Source organism: Clarias gariepinus, chromosome 13 (genome assembly GCF_024256425.1).
Source record: "Clarias gariepinus isolate MV-2021 ecotype Netherlands chromosome 13, CGAR_prim_01v2, whole genome shotgun sequence".
NCBI classification, from domain to species: domain Eukaryota; kingdom Metazoa; phylum Chordata; class Actinopteri; order Siluriformes; family Clariidae; genus Clarias; species Clarias gariepinus.
Window position 1 is genome coordinate 1,579,318 of NC_071112.1, and position 21,269 is coordinate 1,600,586.

At 39.5% G+C, this 21,269-nt stretch overlaps 1 protein-coding gene across 1 annotated transcript in view; it reads right to left on the reverse strand.

The window, feature by feature from the left end:
- Nucleotides 1-21,269, reverse strand: part of babam2 (BRISC and BRCA1 A complex member 2) — an 89,304-nt gene that overhangs the window by 43,122 nt on the left and 24,913 nt on the right. Inside the window, exons 5-6 of the mRNA XM_053509748.1 lie at nucleotides 14,228-14,422; nucleotides 11,879-11,953 (exon numbers count right to left, since the gene is read on the reverse strand). Coding sequence (XP_053365723.1) covers nucleotides 11,879-11,953; nucleotides 14,228-14,422 — 270 coding nt within the window. The remainder of the gene's footprint in view (nucleotides 1-11,878; nucleotides 11,954-14,227; nucleotides 14,423-21,269) is intronic.

Sequence of the window (21,269 nt, forward strand, 5' to 3'; positions counted from 1 at the left end):
AGTTGTTGTTGTCCAATTCTTCTTGCTACTAATTTGTATGCAGGAAATACCCTTAGAATACAAAAAGGAAGCTTCCATCCCATTACATAAGCTATCATGTGTAGAGTTAAAACGTAGGATAAAAGCCTACTTGATTTGCCTTGACTAGCTGGTCTCTAGAATACACATAGAATCCATACAAATCCCAGAAAAGAATCCCAGTTCTTAAGAGGTCAAGCTAACGAGAATCTCTGAAGGATGCATGGACAGCAAAAAGTCTGAGCCTTGAGTTCCTGGACAAAAAGTTGAAATTAATATCACTGAATGACACAAATGCAAGGAGCAATGGAGGAAAAAGTTGTTTAGATGGTCTCAACCTTGGAGTGACATTGACTTTATTTGGATCAGTTTCAAAATCAAATCAGTTCGTTAGCTGGTTGCATTGATAATCCTGTATAAACCCTACAAATATTTAAGCACTCATTTCGTTGAGGTATTGCGCCAATGAGAATCTCAAAAGTGACCCAAGATCTAAATAAAATGCCACGGCTGCTCACAGTTCCACCAACGCCCTACACGGCCTGTTCAGTTGCAGCAGCAGTAGCAGATACAACCACTCTGAAGATCTGAAACTCATGCCTACAAGCCACAGAGCTGCACAAGCACCAAACAAAGCCAACGCGGATCACGGAACACAGGGTGAGCAGGTGGACCGGATCGAGACCCGGGGAAATCCGCAGATCGAGTCTGGGTCTGGAGCTCTGCCACTACGAGCAGGTGAGGGCCGACCAGAGGACCGATTTCAACAAATGCAAAAAACATAAAAAAAAAAAAAAAGCGGCCACAAAAACATGGACGTTAAATATATAACAAACCACGGTAATTAAAGGGGACGTAATAAGCTAAATGAGGCTTTAATCAATTTTTAGACATTCAGACATTAGACATTCACTCTAGTATGCATGAAAACACACAAACTACATCAGATTCTTTTCTAATTCTTCATACAGGGTTTTTAAACAAGCAAATCAGATCTTCCCCCTATTGTGACCTCATATATCACGAGACACTCCCCTCAGCTCAGCCCAGTTCTGCCCAGCTGCGCCGTTCCCTGGGCATAATTTTTCAGGCTAGCTAGCATGTAGCGGCTAACTGCTTACAGACAACCTAGTCTTCTTTAAATAAGCCATTTAGACTAAGGTAGTAATCTTTAGAAGGACTAGGTTATCTGTTAGTGGTTAGCAGCTAACTAATAACGGACAACCAAACTCTCTCCCGCGTTTATTTGTGCTTTAACTTTCACCTGGCTAAATATTGAGGATGTCATCTAAATTTTTGGTCATGAAAGCTCGATAAGGTCCAATATGTTTCTGGTCCCTGGATAAGAAAATGTGTGTCCTTAAAGGGACGTTCGGGGGCAGACCGCTGGAACCCGCAGACACTGAAACGGCACGTTTGGAAGAGGAGCAAAACGAAAAGAAAGAAAGAGACTCGAGCATGTTGAGAATGCATGATGCGTGTTGTATTTCAGCTGGAAGATCGACAGGCTCGTTTGGGGAGCCCGTAAGTTTAATGATAACTTGTTTAAAGAGGCTTATAATACATGACCTTTAAGACAGTATTTCTAGTGTGATTTTTGTTTTTTCTTTTCTTGGTTCATGATTCATGATTCATATTTATATCATCATGTACACGCAGGTGAGTCATCTAAAGCTTTGTAAAACCAATGAATACCTGAGGAGTAAGAAACAGAAAGCCTTTTTTTGGGTACAAAGTGAGAATACACTGGCGCACTGCAAAAAAATGTACACCTTAGCAAGTCGAAATACCTTGTATATAGTACAATTTATCTACAGCTTCTTAAAATAAGATCATAAACTAAAAGTCAGATTATAAGGATAATTTCTAGACAAATTTAGTAAGTGCTAACTATTTGCAGATAGGTTTGCTAGGTTTAAACATTTGTTTCTTTAAAGAAGCAAAATTATCTACTGTATAATCCAATTTTGCCTACAAAACAGAGTCGAGCAAATCGACTTTACTGCCTCACTGCAAAAACAGTCACGCGTATAAAGTGAGATATTCTTGGATCGAGTCAAACTCAGTCAGTTAAAAGTTCTTAAAAAAAACTTCTTAAATGTTCACAACAAGCTAGTTTTAAGATTATTAAGATATTTTTCTAATCTTCTAAGCTATTATAAATTACAAATTTTACTAAAAAATTTAAAATGTCTTGTTCACTCTGCAGATCATTTTGCTAATTTTTAGGAAGTTATTTCTTTAAAGAAGCAAAATTATCTGCTAATAGAACAAGACATTTTTCACTTGAAATTTTACTACAATTTGTCAAGAAACGTCGCTTATAATAGCTTAGAAGTCAAAAAAATAGCTTAATAGTATTATATTTGGTTTGTTGTATTCTTATTTTAAGAAATTATAGATGGGTTTGGCTCGATTTAAAAATAATTTATTTTGCTAAGATGAGATTTTTTTCGCAGTGCTTACTTTTTTCTCCCTCTGTGTGTGCGTGTATGTGTGTGTGTGTGTGTTCGTTCATGTGTGCAAAGAGGGTGTGTTCTACAGTACATACAAGTGCACTTTCTTGGACGAAATGAAGGACTAATAAATCAACAGGCTACCTTGTGTCCTCGATAGAACTAAAATAAAAAAAACATCAAAAAAATTTTAAGGAACATTCCAAAGCAACCCTTGGACGGTGCAAGAGAAACCGCTGGGAACACGCACAGCCCTTGGAGAGAATTGTGTATGTTTTTTTTTTTTTTTAACACCACTCAAATCCATCACCGCTTCTTTTAAGACATTAGCGTTTCACTTTTAACACGCTGTCGTGTACCAGAGCCAAGCCTTTATCTTCATCTATAACACGTGATGTCACGCGACAGGTTCTTTTCAGTCTAAAAAAAAAAAAAAAAACATCCAAAAAAAAAAGGTGGAGCAAACCTCTTTCAAAAGATTTGCTGAGAAAATAGTTTAAGACGTCCAGTGCAGTAAGAACGCCCTGAGAAGAGGGAGCGACTCGCTTCGGTTTTAAATGTAGAATTCAGGCTGCTTTAAACAAACAAACAAACAAACAAACAAACAAACAAACAAACAAACAAAAACAAACTGAACAGCGGGTGTTCAAGCGCCTCTGTTTCACTCTGCTTTCTCTAATTTAAGCTTTGCTGGATTGGAACAATGGTCCAGGTTGTTTTTTTGTTTTTATAGATGAGATGTCAAGCGCTGAACCTGAAACCTCCGACGCAACAAAGAATCTTTTCTCAGTTTGTCACTCGCAGCATGCGAGCTCTGCCTCTTAAACCCGATCTTCAGGGACAAAGAGCGAACCTGACACAAAGAACTGAAGTGTGTAATCCCAGGCTTGTTTAAAACCTTGTCACTCTCATCCATCAGCATCGCCCCCGATGCATTGTTCACGTTAAAGGTGCAGTCAGTGATTTAGCGCTTGAGGTTTTGCTCAAACTATCTGTTTTGAAATGTAAACTTTAAACAAACACAACCTCTGCTTTCAGCGTCCCCTGCAAAAACCACACCTTTAAACACTCGGATCGGGACGCACGCCTTCACAGCATGACCGCCGGGTCAGTAAACACCTCGCCGTTCTGACGGCTTTTGATGTTGGTGGTCCCCGGTGTTTACGTTTTACGGATCCTGTGCGTGACCGAACGACTCGGGGTTCCTTTACGTGCAGACGTTTTATAGAGCGTGAGGAGAACTACTGTACAAACACAACCAAAAAAATAATCACTGACCACACCTTTAATTGTTTAACTGTCAAAAATGCTTAATGTCACTCATCAGGCCTCGGGCCTAAATACAGATATGGTTAAAAAAACAAACAAAAAAACTAAACAAAACAGGCGTCTAGTACAGACATGTGCTTGAGGCAAAGTTTTAAGCACAAGGTGAACAGATGCAGTGTTTACCCACTTGCTGCTCGTTTTGTTGAATAGATGGACTACTGTATACGGTATAACAAACAAACAAACAAACAAAACTCTTACAGTGTTGAGCTCTGCGTGCATGACTGGTGACCCCGCCCTTTCCTTTGTGCAAAAAAAAAAAAAAAAAGTCTTACACACATGACTTATTTATTTTTATATGCATGTATTTATAGCATGTCGCTGACGCTTCCTGTGTTAAACGCATTACCCAAGAATTAGGAGTCAGGATACTAAAAATAAGATGCCACCATCGTTACCTTCACTGCCATTAGTGAATTTATTTATTTATTAAATAGTGGGTTGGATTATAGCACAAAGCCCACAATCCGCTTTACAGAAAAACACGGTTCAAATAAAAAAAAAATTATGTGGAATTAATTTCCAAAAAGCTAAAATTCGTGTCCATATATATATATATATATATATGAATTTATTTTAAAAGAGAGAACATTACTAGATGGATATGCTTATTAATATGATCCAAGCACCAGACTGGAAAAAAAAGTGGGATTTATTCCCTAATTCTCAATCCTTATCTTAATCCCTTCCCTGGCTCTATCGGACACGTCGGTACTTATTCCGGTTTTGCTGCCTGGATGCTCTCCAGTGACACCGTTTCTGAACTCCGACCGTACGGCTTTAGAGACATTTTTATCTTCTGTTAGCAATTTTTCAATGTTTTCTTGGGTAAACACTTCCCCTGCCCTTATGCGGCATCTTTATCCACTCATTATCCGGATTTGACTTTTTGATGCCCTAAAAAGGCTTGGAAGACCAGTTATCTTAGATATTTATTTATCATATTTCTGCATCCTTTTAGTTAGCGCTCTCGTGCTTGTGTCCGAGTGTCCAGCGCCTTCGATGGACCAGGAACGGGAGAAAACGAGCAGAAATAAATGAGAGGACTTAAATAGCTGGAGGAGGCTCGGGGACAAATGAGTGTAAAAAGTTGAGAGGTTAAGGCAGAGCCCTGAAGGACCATTTCGTCTGACTTCCCATATGCGGGGAGATGAAATGAGTTAAAAATAATAAGAAAAAAAAAAACATTTAAAAAGGGGGAAAATAACTGGGAAGAAATAATGAGATCAATCCTAATTAGACATCAGTGCCTTAGTCTCTTATTTGTGTGTTAAAGGAGAAAAGAGGTGGGGGGGCGGGGGTGAGAGCTATGTGGCTTCCCTGAGGCTGGACACACACACACACACACACACACACACACTCAAACCTTTATTCACTTAAGACTGTTTAGGAAAGAGTACAACGATGAGAAGAATAATGAATAAACAAGGACAAAATGAGAGACTTTCCATTTAAAACTTGTGTAATAAACAGATTCGGGGGAACGTGACATTTCACTTCAGTTAATTTTCAGCCTTACTAAATAATTTCCACGGCTAAATGTATGGTAAGCAAATCGCAGAATAAATACGTAAACTAAAATCAAAAGAATATACACAGCTAGTGTTTACACACATGGCTTTAATTTACATAAAACTAATCACTAATCACACTGAACATAAACTTCTGACACTGTAATTTTTTTTTTTCTCTGTACGGACACGTTTATTTAAAATCCTTGGAAGGAGTCTCCAGTGTGAGTGCTCTGTAACAGTCAGAGGTAAAGGAGCTAAAACATCAAGACTGTCTCTCGTTATGTTCACTCCAGTCCCTGTACCCGAGGAAGTTTTAGGGGAATGTTTTTCGTTTGTTAAGCCACACAGTGACCTGTGAATCATTCCAGTGTTGAAAAAGCATCTAACTTTAGTCCTGACCCAGTGAGAAACAGGTGCAGATGATGACAGATGATCAGGTGATTAGTAACTGCTGATGCTGAATGCTGAGTGGTTGAAACAGTTCAATTCAATTCAATCCAAAAAAATTTATTTATCCCTAAGGAGCAATTTACGGCACGCAGAGTAGTTAAAAAAAAGCCATTACTACAAATACCAAATAAAATAACAAATAAAATACAATGGTTGGAGGGATAATAAATGGGTTTAGTCCATTAGTGCAAAAACCTTAAATGAACATCTGTACTGTATAAAAACTGTAAATAAATAATAATAAAAAAGCTTAATAGCTAAAACAAAGTAGAGGTAGAAGAGGAAAGTAGAATAAAGTAAAATGGATGGATGTGTACAGTATATCAATAAATGAAAATTGAGTTGTGTGGTATGTAAACATTGATATCCAGCAGTAGCATTAGAGTTATTGTCACAGCAGACGAGAGGGGAAAAGAGGTCGCTGCTGAAGTTTGTTACATCAACAACTGGTTTTTAAACTGTGGATCTTTAGGCACTTTGCAGCCGGTCGCAATAAAACTTTCATAATTCAATATAAAGTAATGAGGGGCTCAGGACTTTTGCATAGCTCGGGATGTAATAACTTGTTTCGCGGATAAAAAGTACAAAATAACAAACGGCTTTTAAAAGATTCTTTTTCGAGGTTTGAACCTGCATATAAATAAGGGTTCAAGTCCCACAAAAAAACAATCACACATCAGGTCTCAGTACTGAAGCGGACCTCAAGTACCTGAAGTGTGTTTCACCTGTCTGAAGTCCTAACAAACAGGATGCAGACACAGAGAGAGAGAAAGAGAGAGAGAAAAGAGAGAGAGAGAGAGAGAGAGAGAGAGAGAGAGAGAAAGAGAGAGAAAGAGAGAGAGGAGAGAGAGAGACGGCGGCCTGCTGTAACGGCCCGAGCATCTCCACCGGAGTGAGAGCGATTAAAGTGGGTCGTGAGCGCCGTGACTTTTGCAGCTCAGCCCGCAAGATGACATTTAGATTCCAAGTGGGAGATCAGAATTAGACTGAACCACCGGAGCGTGGAAGAGATTTCAACGCCTGATAGGTCTGTGTGTCTGTCTGTGATCACGCTGTCTAAAGTAGGTCTCTTCCGTTTGAAGTGACTTGATTCAGCAGGTAGACGATCAAGTCCGTTGTTAAATAGATGTTGATGAGAGTGCATTCACATACAGTAAAGTGGGTGCAAATTTACAGACAAGACCTAGAGACGGGTTTATGTTTTAAAAAGACTAATCAGATTCTTCATTCCCTGAGAAAACAGATGTTTGGAAGTTGCGTGGTCTAAAAGGCATGTTAGGAGTTGTACTGTAGGAGTGACTCTCTCTCTCTCTTTCTCTATAAAAGTTTCTTCATTCCCACAGATCAAATTAAAAACATCCTGATATCTTAAGCTTGATATTATAATCTCACTACACAGCAGCACTGTCCTTTTTCGCTCTCTATAGATCTCCACTAGCTGTAGCTGTAGCTCTCGTGACAGGCCGTTTTCCCCCCTGGAGGTCGGGAGCCGATTGGAGAAGGTAAACATGTCCGGGCCAGTGAGCTAAAACCAGCGAGACGGCAGACTGCGGGCAACGATCGCGATGCATGACACCATTTCTCCAAGCCTGGTCATGACCTTGCCTGGCTGCTGCACTGGGGCTGAAAGACAAACACAAACACGAGAGGAACGAACACACAGCTGAACTGACCATCCACGTGTTTACTTTTAAAATTAGTCAGTAATTAGCAAGAGTTTCGTTTCTGGCCTCGTGAAAAGAGAAAGTAACCTTCATAGTTATTCATTCGAGACGCCGCCCCTTTATTTTCACTATCAGTTTCAGGGTTAGACTAAGCTAGTGATTAATAATAGCCTAAGATTAGACTAATAAGCCTTTTAACTAGTGACTAACCATGTAATAGGATAACTGAGAGTCAACAAGAATACTGTTATCTACAACATACCTTCAATTCTGTTCAATCTAATATCGCTTACCAGATTTGACGCGTTTACGAAACTTAAGGCCCGTGTACGTCTCGAAATAACACAAAAGCGTAAGCATGAGGCGCTACATAACTCATCTGTGAACTTACTTAGCTGTTTTATCTTGAAGTTAGATGCGTTTCACTACTCAAGACTGAAGAAGCTACGTGGATGAGTGGTGAAATGTATCTACTGAACAAGGAAGAAGTCCAGTTGACATGACTCAACTTCTAGATAAACTTCATTCAGATCATTTCATGTGAAACAAAATCTTGGAAGCTGTGCGATATGATTAAACAAGCCAGATCTGGCAACCTGGTCATGAACTGTCCTCTTTAGCGAGGAGCAGCACAAACCCTGCCCCTGTGGATCTCTGATCTGCGATTGCTGCAGTTCCTATTTTTGTCCACAAGGGGCAATAATAGTTTTTTTTTTTTTTTTTTTTACAGAAGCTACGGTATGTCTAGAAAGGTGAGCAAATTAACTGTAATTTAGTTGGCATATATTTGTTTATTTTTATTAGTTGGATGCTCAAAAAAGGTTTAATGGTGTACAAAAATGTATGGAGCTGTAAATAAGGTGTTTATGAAGAGTTTATAAATTTGTTGAGCTCATAAAAACGTATAAGCTGCAAAAGGTCCGGATAAAACAGGTCTTATGCAAGACCGAGACAATGTTGTAGAAATCCTGTAAAATTGATATTCCAGTCTAATTCCAGTTTATGTTTCCTGTGGGTTATGTTTCCAGTCTGTCCCTGTTTGCCCTCAGCTTCCCTTATATGGTCACAGCTTCCTGTTGATGTTTACTCACGCTGCCTGTTGATTAGTTTCCTCCTTGCTGTCTACTTTTGCACTACATCTGTGTTTTTTATGAGCGCTTTTTCTTTTTTGGTTGTGGCCTTGCTTATCTCTAAGCTGTGATTTTAAAGTCTTGTCTTCGTTCCAGGTCTGTAACACACACCTCTGTCTTGTGTAATGACAACAATTATGGAAATACAGCCTTATTAAACATGCTACGTGTTAGCACTTGTTTTATGCGTCTTGGTAAAAAACGGCTCTGGCACGAGCCGCCGGGGAAAACATCAATTCAAGAGAATTTCACAAATTTAACCGGTTTGATAAAATAAAGAACTTGGTGAAATTGTAATTATAAACAGATATCAAAGGAGACGAAGACGAACACAGCAGGTCTCAATAACGAGATGCCTCGGTCTCTTAAAGCTGCATCCTCTGACATGGAGGTGGGAAAACCGGTAAAACACGCATATCCTAATCCGCGGTGTGGTTTCTGCATGCCTGCCGCGCGGCTTAATTAGCATGATGAGCCGCGCAGACGCGAATGTGTCACGCGGATGACGGAAGGTCTCGTACGAGTGAGTCAAAAAAACAAGACGACTACAAAGCTGCATGAGAACGTTAGCGCTGTGAAGAAAACATCTGGCACGCAGCTTCTCTGAAAAATGCCTCCTAGAGAGAAGACTATTTTTTGTTGTCCTCTTCCAATAATGAAATGATGAAACCTTGAGTATCGGCTGATCGATTCGTAAACTTTTTAATTAAAGGGTTTTATGCAAGATGGTCTAAAGTGAACGTACTGGAAGGCCACACATCTTTCTTTCATTTAAAAATTATAATCAGTATTTTAAAAATAATAATTATTTGATACTTGTGTCAAATTTAACTATTATATATAATAACATAGAGTAATGTCTAACTGTCCTAATCCATCCCTCATTTCTGCATATTAAAGTAAATTAAATTATGTAGATTAATTTAAGAAGCAGGAACAAATGTTTTACTGTGACAGGCTGCAAAGTGCCTAAAGATACAATTTAAAAACTGCTTTTTTATGTAACAACCCCTCATTTCCCCTCTCATCTGTTCCAGCATTTATCATCATCAGTAACTAATCACCACCTGATCATCTGTCATCATCTGCACCTGTTTCTCACTGGATCAGGACTTAAGTTAGATGTTTTTTTTTTTATTCGTGAATGATTCATAGGTCACTGTGTGGCTTAAGAAACAAAAAAACTTTGAAACTGATCAGGTACAGGGACGGGAGTGGACAAAAACGGGAGACAAAAAAAAAAATGTCCTACAGGATATTTAAATAAAATCAATAATTGACCGTATTTATATATATATATAAAAATGGCCTATTATTATCTAACTAACATTTTCTTCTAAAGAAGGTCATAAGACTTCCTCCAGGTTACTCTTGCGAGCTTTTTTTATACTAATTAAATAAAAAATAAACAAACAAAAAGATTTAAAATTTAGAGCGAAGGGTGTATCACGTGCTCAGTCCTTTTGAACTGCTGCACACACACACTTTTAGGGGTGGGAATAAAGCACAGACACTCAACAATTGGCTAGGTTTGCTGCGATTGATGTCAACCCCAGAGAGCCAAGACAGACGGATACACCTGGACTCGAACTCGCGATCTCCGGATGAGCACAGAATCAATCGGTTATTATCTGGTTATATCTGTGGCCGATTCCAGTCACTGATCTGTGCATCTTTAATAAATAATAAATAAGTAAATAAACAAAGTTATGCTGACAGTGGAAAAGTGTGAGACCAAACAATACATGATACACTTAAAATTATTACTAATCTAAAAAAAAAAAAAAACTACTAATTAAGACAAAATAAAAAAACTAAATTGTTTTGAGACGTTTTGATTTCAGACATTGATTTTACAGAAAGACGTCTCTGTAGGCAGTCTTGGTTTCTACAGCTTAAAGGTTTATGTTGTTTGTGGCCAGAACTGTCCAAGTTTTCCCTCTGTCACGGTCACACAGCTGGAGTGTGCTCGGTTTAATAAGCGTCTGTGCTGAGAGATGCAACATGGACATGGTGACAGTAATGACGGATGCTGCTTTCCGTATGTTTATCATCATTTCAGCTCTCTTGGGGAGGACACAAAGCCAAGGCCACAGAGCAAAGGCCTCCTGAGGGCATATCAGCTCTCGCTCTCTCTCTCTCTCACACACACACACACACACACACATTGAAGGAGAGAGCGCAGAGGCAAGGGAAGAGAAATAACCACAGGGTGAGTACAATAGAAAGAGAGAGAGAGAGTCATGCCTGTAGTTACAGAGTGGCTCAGAGCTGATAGGGACTGACATGCTGATGATTAGTCAACTCACAGCCACAGCAACCACTACACACACACACACACACACACACACACACACACACACACACACACACACACAGTCCTTCCTTTATCATTATCTTTATTATACTCTTCATATCAGGGTCGTGTTTCTCTCTTTCTGTGCATCTAAACGCAAAATATTCCAGCATCCAAATTCAAATAAAGCATCTATTTGTACAATTTTAGAGCAGTTTTAACTGGTACACCATGAGGTGACGTCCAGACCTGACAACAGCTCAAACAAGGATTTGAGAAAATGGAGATAAAAAACTCTTTTAATAGGCACAGAAGCCACACCCCTTTTCTCTAACAATGTTAAGCACAGAAGCCACACCCCTTTTCTCTAACAATGTTAAGCACAGAAGCCACACCCCTTTTCTCTAACATTGTTAAGCACAGAAGCCACACCCCTTTTCTCTAACAATAGTAGGCACAGGAGACACCTCTTTCACTAACAATCATGGGTAATGAAGCCACACCCCTTTTCTCTAACAATGTAAGGCACAGAAGCCACACCCCATGTCTCTACGAATGCCTGGCACAGAAGCCACATGCCCTTTCTCTAACCCCGACAGGGCCCGATGCCACACCTTCTTCACTAACACTGATAGAGACAGGGGTGTGGCCTTGGAGCTATCAGTTAGGTACAACAGCAACACCCTGTTCTATATCCCTGATAGGCACACAGACCACATGTCCTTCACTAACAATGCCAGGCAAAGAGGCAACACCTCTCTCTCTCTCTCTCTCTCTCTGCTACTGAAAGGCACACACGCCTTCATTGAGACTGAGACTGAAACCACACCCCTTCTGATAGGCCCAACAGACCACAACTGAATCACAGCACACTCATTATACAAAGACAAGTAGCTGAGCTGCTCACAGTTCAGCAGAATAAAAAAAAATGGAAATGGTGAAATGTAAAACTTCGCACCTCTGCATGTGTGTTTCACATCTTTGTGTGTGTGTGTGTGTGTTTGCATGCCTTTATTCCTACCTTGAGGAGATAGATGGGTATGTTGCTGAAGTCCACCGGGAGTTTGAGGAGAAAGCGAGCAGAGAACTCGCCTGTCTGGAAAACATGAAGGAATAAAGTCCATCAACACACACACACACGATGGATGTGCACACTGAAACACACACATTTGTGCTTATCAGCACAGGCAATAAAAATAAAAATAACAATGTGCTGAAGATCATAGGAGGGAAACAGAGACATAAATCAGTGCTAAAGTGGATATTTGGTCTGATTTTGCGGAACGTATCAGCGTTATACGATGAAGCCCATGTCGAATAACAGACCCGATTCATGGGGCAGGACCGGACCATGTGATATGAGGATATAATATCGACACGCCAAGTCGATTATGGCATTTTCTGACATAACTGTGAGTCGCCGCAGAACATGCTCTCTAACTCTAACATCACGAATACCGCGTGCGAACGGCTTCATTTGTCATTTTCTTACTACCTGAATGATCATCTGATGCTGACCATCATGTTGCACGTATTCTGAGTTGCATCATCAAAATAGGCTCTTCTGCAATGTTTTGTAAGAGCTGTCAGTTATCCCACAAACCACAGCTTTATCTGCCACATCCCTTTAAGAGGCAATGAAGCAATGCATACAAACAAATACACACCCACGCAGACCTATTCCCACATCTCGGTGCTCCAGGTGCCCTGTGCATAATCATCTCGTACCGAACTCTGCTGCATCAACTGCTGCAAATCTGATCCGGTCATGAGATATTCAATGTTTACATTTTTTTTTTTTTATTCTTTGATTGTGTGAATACATGATGTTAAATCAACTGTATAATATAATACGATACGAAATTAGAAATAAGTTTGTGTGTACACTTTTCTAGTGTCTACAGCACCAGTCAAAAGTTTGGATTTATTTATACTGAAGATTTCAAAACTATGGCATTACGTAATTAAGGAACAACAACAACAGCAGCAGCAACAGTCAGTTATATATATACAGTATTTTAAGACATGAACATCAGCTGTTCTGGATCAGTTCTTACGAGAACAGTATCGTGTCGAGTGTGTTTGTAAAACCCATCAAGCTCCATGATGAAACTGTCTATCATGAAGACTTTCCCAGGAAAACAAGACCAAAACTGAGCTCTGCTGCAGAGGAGAAGTTCATTTAGAGTCACCAGCCTCAGAAATCACCAATTAACAACCAGCACCTCAGATTAGAGCCGTTATGAAGCTTTACAGAGCAGAAGGAGCAGATATACATCTCAATATCAACTGTTCAGAGATTATTGTGTGTTTTGGAAAAACGCCTTCAGTATTGTTTTACAGTGTAGAGAGAAATAAACATCAGGAACGACCACAGAGTTAGAAGAGGTGTACAAACCTTTGACTGAAACAGTTAATCGATATCTCTTTTTGCCCCAGGCATCTGGTAATATCCATAAAACTTAGAGTACGTAAGTAGTGACTAGCAGTTCTACCAAGACAAGATCGTACATTTAGGAGGAATCTGCGCTGATCGATCTCAAACAGTGATTTAAACGCTGTAATTTAAACGTTTTTGTACACCATTAATTTACACTTTCTTATTAGCATATTGACTCTTTTTTTTTTTTTTTTTTTTTTACTGTTTTTTACTGTTTTATTTAGGTCAAAGTGTGCTTTTCAATCATTTCACCAAAAAAAAAAAAAAAGTGGTTAAATAATTCAACCACAATTAAACTAATGTTAACTTCATACGAGTCTAAACATTGCTGTATATACAGTACATTCAAATATTTTTTTCTGTTTACATTAAATAGACAGAAAATGCATTTTTAAGCAAAAACTCAAAATAACACTAGATCAGTGTGAGATACCGGAAAGAGGGCGGGGCTTCCACGGGTGTCGGTTATGCTCCGTTTGACTAAAGGTCAATGACATTGTTTATGACCTCTGACTAAGAAAACAAAACAAAACAAAGAAAACGCCCTCTCAACTCGTGACCACGATGATCTCTTGAACTCGGGAACCAGGGAGTGATGTCAAATCGACAACCTGCTCACGGCACAAACAAACATGTTTATCTCATCAACATACGGATATATCAGTTCAAAATCTATTACACTGAGCAGTCAGGATAATGTATTAAGGAGGGAAGCGTACATCATTTTGTCCTATATGTGTTGCTAATATGTGTCCAAGTTTTTTTATTTTAATTTCTTTCCATTTTCTTTAAACGTAATGCCAAGTTCCTTTGAATGACAGATGATTCTTTTAAACAATACTGTCACTAGGCATTTGTGTGCCAACTGTCCCAAGAAACCACTACTCCATGACGCCCTTGATTTTTTGTAGTGTTTTGTAAATCTGTTACCCAGCTGTTCTTGCGTCCGGCGTAGATCTCCATGTTTCGGCCGTAGTTGGGGTCCTCGAGCAGGCTGTCGTACTCGAAGAGAAGTCGTGAGCTGTCTCTCAGTCTCTGGCACTGGTACTGGTGGTACTGCTGCAGAAGCTCCTTCACCAGCTGCAGCAGACACTCGGGGTCGCTGGCGTCCCAGGCCACCAGGTGCTACATGAAAACACACCAAGGTCAAATTTTGTCACGTACTACACAACCATACACAGAACTGAAAACGGTGAAATGCTTACAGGACTGACCAACTAAAGAAAAAAAAAAAACTCTCTAATGAAATAAGTTGCACTGAATTAAATTAAAAATGGAACTTTCCAACAAAAGTAATATAAGAATAAGAATTATTTTATATATAAAAAATTATAATAAAAAAATGATGTAGTCTCAGTTTTAGCCAAGTTTAAATATTTTAAAACTTTTATACTTTTATAAAACACGCAGTACTAAATGTAAACTCACTACAGGTGAAACAAAAGGCCATGGCTTTGAAGAAATATTTTAAAAATAGGATTTCTTATCTGAATACTGGATGTCAATGAATATGTACACCAGAAATCACAGAGACAGTATACCACAACAAGGCATTCCAGACCATGAAGGAATACTTTACTAAATATATGTGGGTTAGAAAATCAATCAATAAGTCAATCAAATTAATCAATTAAAGATTTGTCTGTTTTAAAAACAATTCATTCCCAAGTCTGAATAATCGCACTTGCATCCTGTAGGATTTATACACAGAACTGCTGCTATAATCATAATGATTGACTTCACTCCTTCCATGACTCTTATTTACAATTGAGTTACTGAACATTCTTTCACGCTTACTACCTGCGTAGCTTTACAATACACTGCCATTATTTCTGAGTAATAAATCTATAATAAAAATAACTGGTATAAATCAAAACTTCCCTCGAATCTGGTTTCTTCCTCATGACTTCTCGGGGAGTTTTCAGCTGCCACTCTTAGCTCTGGTTCGCTCATCGGTCATTTAATACTGAACGAATTGGAAACTTGCTAATACAATAAACTTTAAAATGACACCAAATTGCAGACAGAGATTAATTACTATCCAATGTTCATCTGATGTTCAGCTTTTCCGGACAATTTCTGGGATTTTCAAACTTTTACAACCAGAACCTAACTGGGGTAATGATCATATTATACTTTAGGAAAAATAGTCATGAGTTTTGTTCTTTGATTTTGTTATTTTTTTATTTTTTTAATAGATTTCTGTTTAATCACAATATAACATAGAAGCACATCAGTAAGTCTCTGTGATGGGATTTGAAAACTGGTTGCGATTTGACGCACTTGTTTCCAGCTCCGGGAAAATGTGTCTCGGATAATGGACTTCATCTGGAGTATTAAATGTGCTAGACACGTCAATCTCATGTGTTAAACTAGTCACCCATCATTACAATCTCACATTTAAGTTGGGTCTCCAGTGTGTCAGGTACGTACGAGAAGTGCGAGAAAACACATTCCCTGATTCTTTTGTCATTTTCACATTTTTGCATCGACTTGTTATACTTCTTCTTTCCTTTTTTCTTTGTTCTTGGTTAACGACGGTTTGAATCCAGTAGGTTATATTACCGCCAGCTGTCTCTTAAAGGCTGATTTTTCGGACCAGCCATCCTTAAAAACGTCTAATGCAATCTTCCCTGATCTTGTCTTGCCTTGTTTTGTGTCTTGAACTATTTGTCCGCTTTATCAGGAACTTCCACATCCGCTGTTTTTTCCTCGGCCAATTATAATTCCCTCGTTGTGACCTCATACAAGTACATCCCCTCCCCCCAACCAGTTGGTCAGCTCTGCTGTTCTTTGGTGGCTCAACTGTAGCTAACATAAATAGACACTGAAACGGTGTGTTTGGAAGTGGAGTGAAATACATGTTAAAGTTTGAGAATTTGAGGAACAAAAAAAAAAAGCATCATCTAAGGGGTATTTCAGCTGGAGTATTAACACACACACACACACACACACACACACACACACACACACACACACACACACACTTTGGGAGACCTCTGGGACCTGTGTTTGAAATAAAATTAACGGGAACATAGCTGTCCTGCAGGATATCCTAAAAAAATTCTTTCATCTTCTGACCCTTCATGTCTCGCTCTGTTCACAACCAAAAGTGTAATCCAGCCTTGTTTCTGCTGAAACCTTTTAACAATGGAGCCGATAGGATAAGAAAAATAGGTTGTTGAGATTACTGGAAGAGAGAGGAAGGGAGCTATTCACTCATGCGGGGATAAACACAATCTTGTTTCGATGCCAATTTCACCACAATGGTTTGGAATGCAACAATTAAGAACAAGACTTAAAAAAAAACAAAAAAAACCCCATAAACCCTGGATTGTTATTCCACGTCCAGGCATTAGGGTTGGGGACGTGTGTGTGGAAGTGAGATCTGAGTGGGTGTCTTTCTGAGAACGTGTGCGAGCGGAGACGTGGTTCTCGCTAACGCAGTCTGCTTTCTCTCTTGTTTCACAGACCTTCTCCTCCTACGGGTTGACCTCATTTGCATAAGTGATCCCTGATTTGCATGAGCTTTCCTGACGAGGAAACAGGTATGTAAATTTACCGGTGCACGGGGCAAAACCGATGCACCTCATTTCACCCGGCGGACCCACCGTCCTCTCTTCGCTGGCCTGATTCTGCTAACGCCGTGATCCAGATTTCCGAGGGGTGATCGCTCGCTGGTGCGTGAAGCCTCGCAAAGACCTTAAAATAAATTGCACTGAACAACAAATCTAACTTAGAAAGAGAAGATAAGATGGTAATACAGTAAAGCAGGATAAATGTCACTATGCAATCTCACTCTGATAGTTTTAATCATGGTAGCGGCTCAAATCAGCTCATAATGCTCTATTAAGAGTAATTGTTTTTCAGATACTAGTGAAGCCAGAGTCAGAGAGATAGAAGTGGTGGTTCAGGTCCCGAGGTTCTTATTAGGCTGGAAAGACCTCTCGGATGCTGCTGTAGACATGACGCCCTCTATCTAAAGCGGACCAGTTATTGAGTTATAAGAGCATGCTAACCACTCTCACTTCCACAAACACCTATTTCAGTATTTCTGATGCAATTTAGTCCACAGATTCATTATTATTCAGTCTTACTAAATATTAATCATAATACTTTTAAATATTGTGTAAAGTTCAACATAAAACCCAGACTAAAAACAAACGCATTTTAACTCCTAAAACCTGTTTAGATGGCGAAACATCCCTTGTTTCCAAGACTCGGTCGGTTATCCAAACTTTAATAAGCTTCATTCGAGCAGACTGGACATTGTGTAACTTATTAAGCGTGCGATTCCGAGTATGCAGCTGAAATTGATAGATGTAATTGAAATGCCTGCGAAAGAATGTTAAGAGAGATGACTGAGGCTCAGCTGCATACAGAGAATAATGGTCAGGAAATGGTGAGAGTCTGCCAAGGAGAGAGAGACTTATTAGGATGCTACATGCTGCAAGCACGCACACACACACCTGAATCTTTGCCTCTATCACATTGTGTTTAAAGGCTTTTTTGTAGATTAAAGGTCCTGTATCTTTTCACTTAACAGCTACTCTGGTGGTAAAGCGCTCGCCTCGGGGCTCGGAGCCTCCATCATTACAGATGTGATAATTCCAGGGCATGATGGTGCCCTGATGATAACGGAGAGCGTTGCATAAAGGCCAACTCTCTGAACAGATTCCAGTCATCTTTACGACCAGACTTTGGGAAATCCCCCCCCCACCCCCCACCCCCTTACACAGGTGTGTTTGAAGGGTTTTTCTTTTTTCTTACTGAACTGTGCTTATTCCTCATGCATTGCCTTTTTAAGCAATAAATTTATGATTCATGATTCTCATATTTAACTCCAGTGTGACCCGCGAGCTGCAATGTTATCATCCCTTCTAATGAAATCAGCAAGATTCCATGTGGGAGGATCGGTCATGAGAAAGTTCATGTCTCCGTATAAGAGGAGTTAGCTTCTGGACAGCGTCTTACGATAAAAAAAACCCGACATGATTGCATCGATAAGGCACGTTATTATGAGATTTTGAAAGATGAACGGTGAGGAGTTCGGCTTACTTAAACAACCTGATGCTCTTCTAAACACCAACGATGAAGAACAGATTTCAAAGATGAGATTGCACAAAGAGGTTACACTCCTGTGCAGAAAATAATTTTGAAAAAAGCTAATCGTGGGCGTCTATGAGATCATGTATGGGGAAGAGGGCAGATAGGCTTATTTTTCCTTTTTTTGTAATCTCTGGGTGTGTGTGTGTTACTCACACCAAATTGGGGAAAAATTACTGGGAAATTAAAAAATGTTTTAAGAAACCTAAAAAAAAAAAAAAGTGGATTCAGAAATAAAGTCAAACACACAATCACTTCACTTAGCAACAAAATCACCACAATTATCCTTGAAATAAATTATTTAAAATTGTTTATTTAAACTTGAAGCTTATTTCATTTATAAATGCATAGTTGCTTGGGAGAAAAAACAAGCATCTTGTTTGGAATCCAGATGTTAATGATTTTCCTAAACCACTGCATCCTAGCGTGGTTTATTTTTCTTTTAACGCAGGAATTTGACACGTCTGATATTTTTATGATTTCTTTGTAAACACTTTAAGGAGTAAATCTAAAGTTTTGCAACATACCTGTATCTGAAACTGGTTTCTTCTTTCACGTGAATGACAACAGTTGTTTCAATTGACTTTTTGCAGACATGTGACTACCATGATGTCAGTCACGACAGCGGACGGCAGACGTACCATTAAACCGACGGATCTGGTGGCGTTTGCTAGCGTTATCATTAACGTTAGGTCAAGGCGTGCTTCTGTTGCAAATGGGTCAAAGCTGTGGAATACGCTGTGCTTTACACTTAATAAAATGACGTGCAGGTAACGTTAGCTAATGCTAAAACTTTAAGCTTTCTTATTAATAACTAACTAACTGTTTTGTGGTCGAATCCCAAATAGTGTTGAAATGGAAAGCTAGTGTGATACAGTATGTAGGGGGTACAATCCCTTGTTCCAGACACTGAGTAAGTGCCCTTGATCAGGGGTTAGAGAGGGGTTTGAGATTCAGCCTTGTGTTAGAAGCGAGTTAGCCTAACGTTCTTAAATGTGTTTTCTCGCTGAAAGTGCTTCTGTGATCGGTTTTGAATTTGGGTGTCGGTGCTCGCGTTGGTAAGTAACTTCCATTTTGCCTCGCAGAAGTGGGCGCGTCTTACGGCATGACGTCAGGTGGAAAAGTTATGTACCGTAAGCTCTCTTTACCTCTCTAAATATTATAGTCACTTCTAAAACCTCAGTCACACATATTCCTATGATGAACGGGTTCGTACAAATCTCCCAGTTCCTCCGAATTCTGCAGCTTGTTGACATTCGTGGTGTGGATCAGAGTTTTCTACAGCCTCCTCGGGAAGTTGGTACAGCTGCCGTTTAATTGTTAAGAACAAATTAAGGCATTCCTGAGGGAAAAAACAAAAAGTTCTTTCGAGTTTTTTCTTTTTCAAGACCATCGACCAGGCTATAAACACTGGATTAACGCTCTTATTAAGCTGACGTATGAAGATTATCGTAGGAAATGCTTGAAAAATCATCCATGAATACACGAATGAATAAATGTTTCATTTGCAACTTCCTGTAATTTAACCTTTATTACAGAAAAATAAATGATTAGAACGGAAATGCTACCGAAACCCTGTGATTTAAATCACAGCCGGAGCCGCCTGTTATAGAACCTAATAAAATCAGGATTATATGGCTTTTATATTTTACAGATTTACACACACACACACACACACACACATAGCAGTGCTGAGAGAAATCAGTCACTGGCCTAATGAATACGTCAGCTCTGTGTGTCTACGTCAGAGGTCAAACACATTACAGTGCTTCTTTATTGAGAACACGAGGCCATAGAAACATGAAGACTCAGCATTAGAGGAGAAAATAGCTCGACTTCCCGCTGACCTCTGTGTGTCTGGACGTCTGGACGCGTTTCTCTCTGTGGATCGATGGTCGGGGGGAGCCAAGGTGAGGGCGGGACGCGCGTGTGCCGAGGTGAAATCATCATCCCGGCCTGTTAGCGGTTACCAGGAAAAGAGCGGGATTCCCGCAACAGCGTGGGCAGGGAATACAAAGATGGCTATTGAAAGAGCCGAGACAGAGAATAAAGAGAGAGAGAGAGAGAGAGAGAGAGAGAGAGAGAGAGAGAGGAGTTAAGAGTAAAACACACTGTGTCAGCAGGGATATTCTGCAGACCGTCATTGAGGATCTCAACCTCCCACCGCTGTCCGAATGTGACCGGTAACCCACAATGGTGGCGACAGTGTGATAGCTGTGCTAAATCTCCAGCTGAGAACAATAAAACAAAGACCTACACAGGTAGAGTGATGCAATGTTTACAGTGTGACTCACTCCCAAAGTCCTGTCTGCCTGGAAACATGCTCGTATCTGGAGGAGGACAAAGCAATCTTTCACCACGGCAATAAGTTTATGTACACACACACACACCCCTTTCTCACATTTTCTCTCCCAGTAAGAGACTATACTTGTTCATGCATGATTAAAGAAAAAAAAGGTATATTTGATCAAAGGCAGCCTCCGATGTCTAAGCTGTAAACCAGCACATTTTAACTGGTCTTACTGCGAAGATTTAAACACTGCTAACAGTTCAGAAGTGTAGATTTGTTCTTGAAATAGTGTTATAAGTAGCTGTATCTGGATTTAATACTGAAGTGTGTGTGTGTAGTCTAAACAGCAAGGGACATTTTCTGTGTGTGTGTTTTTTTTTTGTAGTTTGCAAAGTTTTATTTTTTTCACACCACTTAAAAAAAAATAAATAAAAATCCATCGTTTTATATTCCAACAGTGTTAGAATGATTGTGTGAATGCTAGCTCTGTCAAAATCTCAACTTCAGCCACACACAGTACAGTCAGGTCGATAAGTATTTGGACAAATCCAGCGCTTTCTTTTTTTGTTGTTGTTT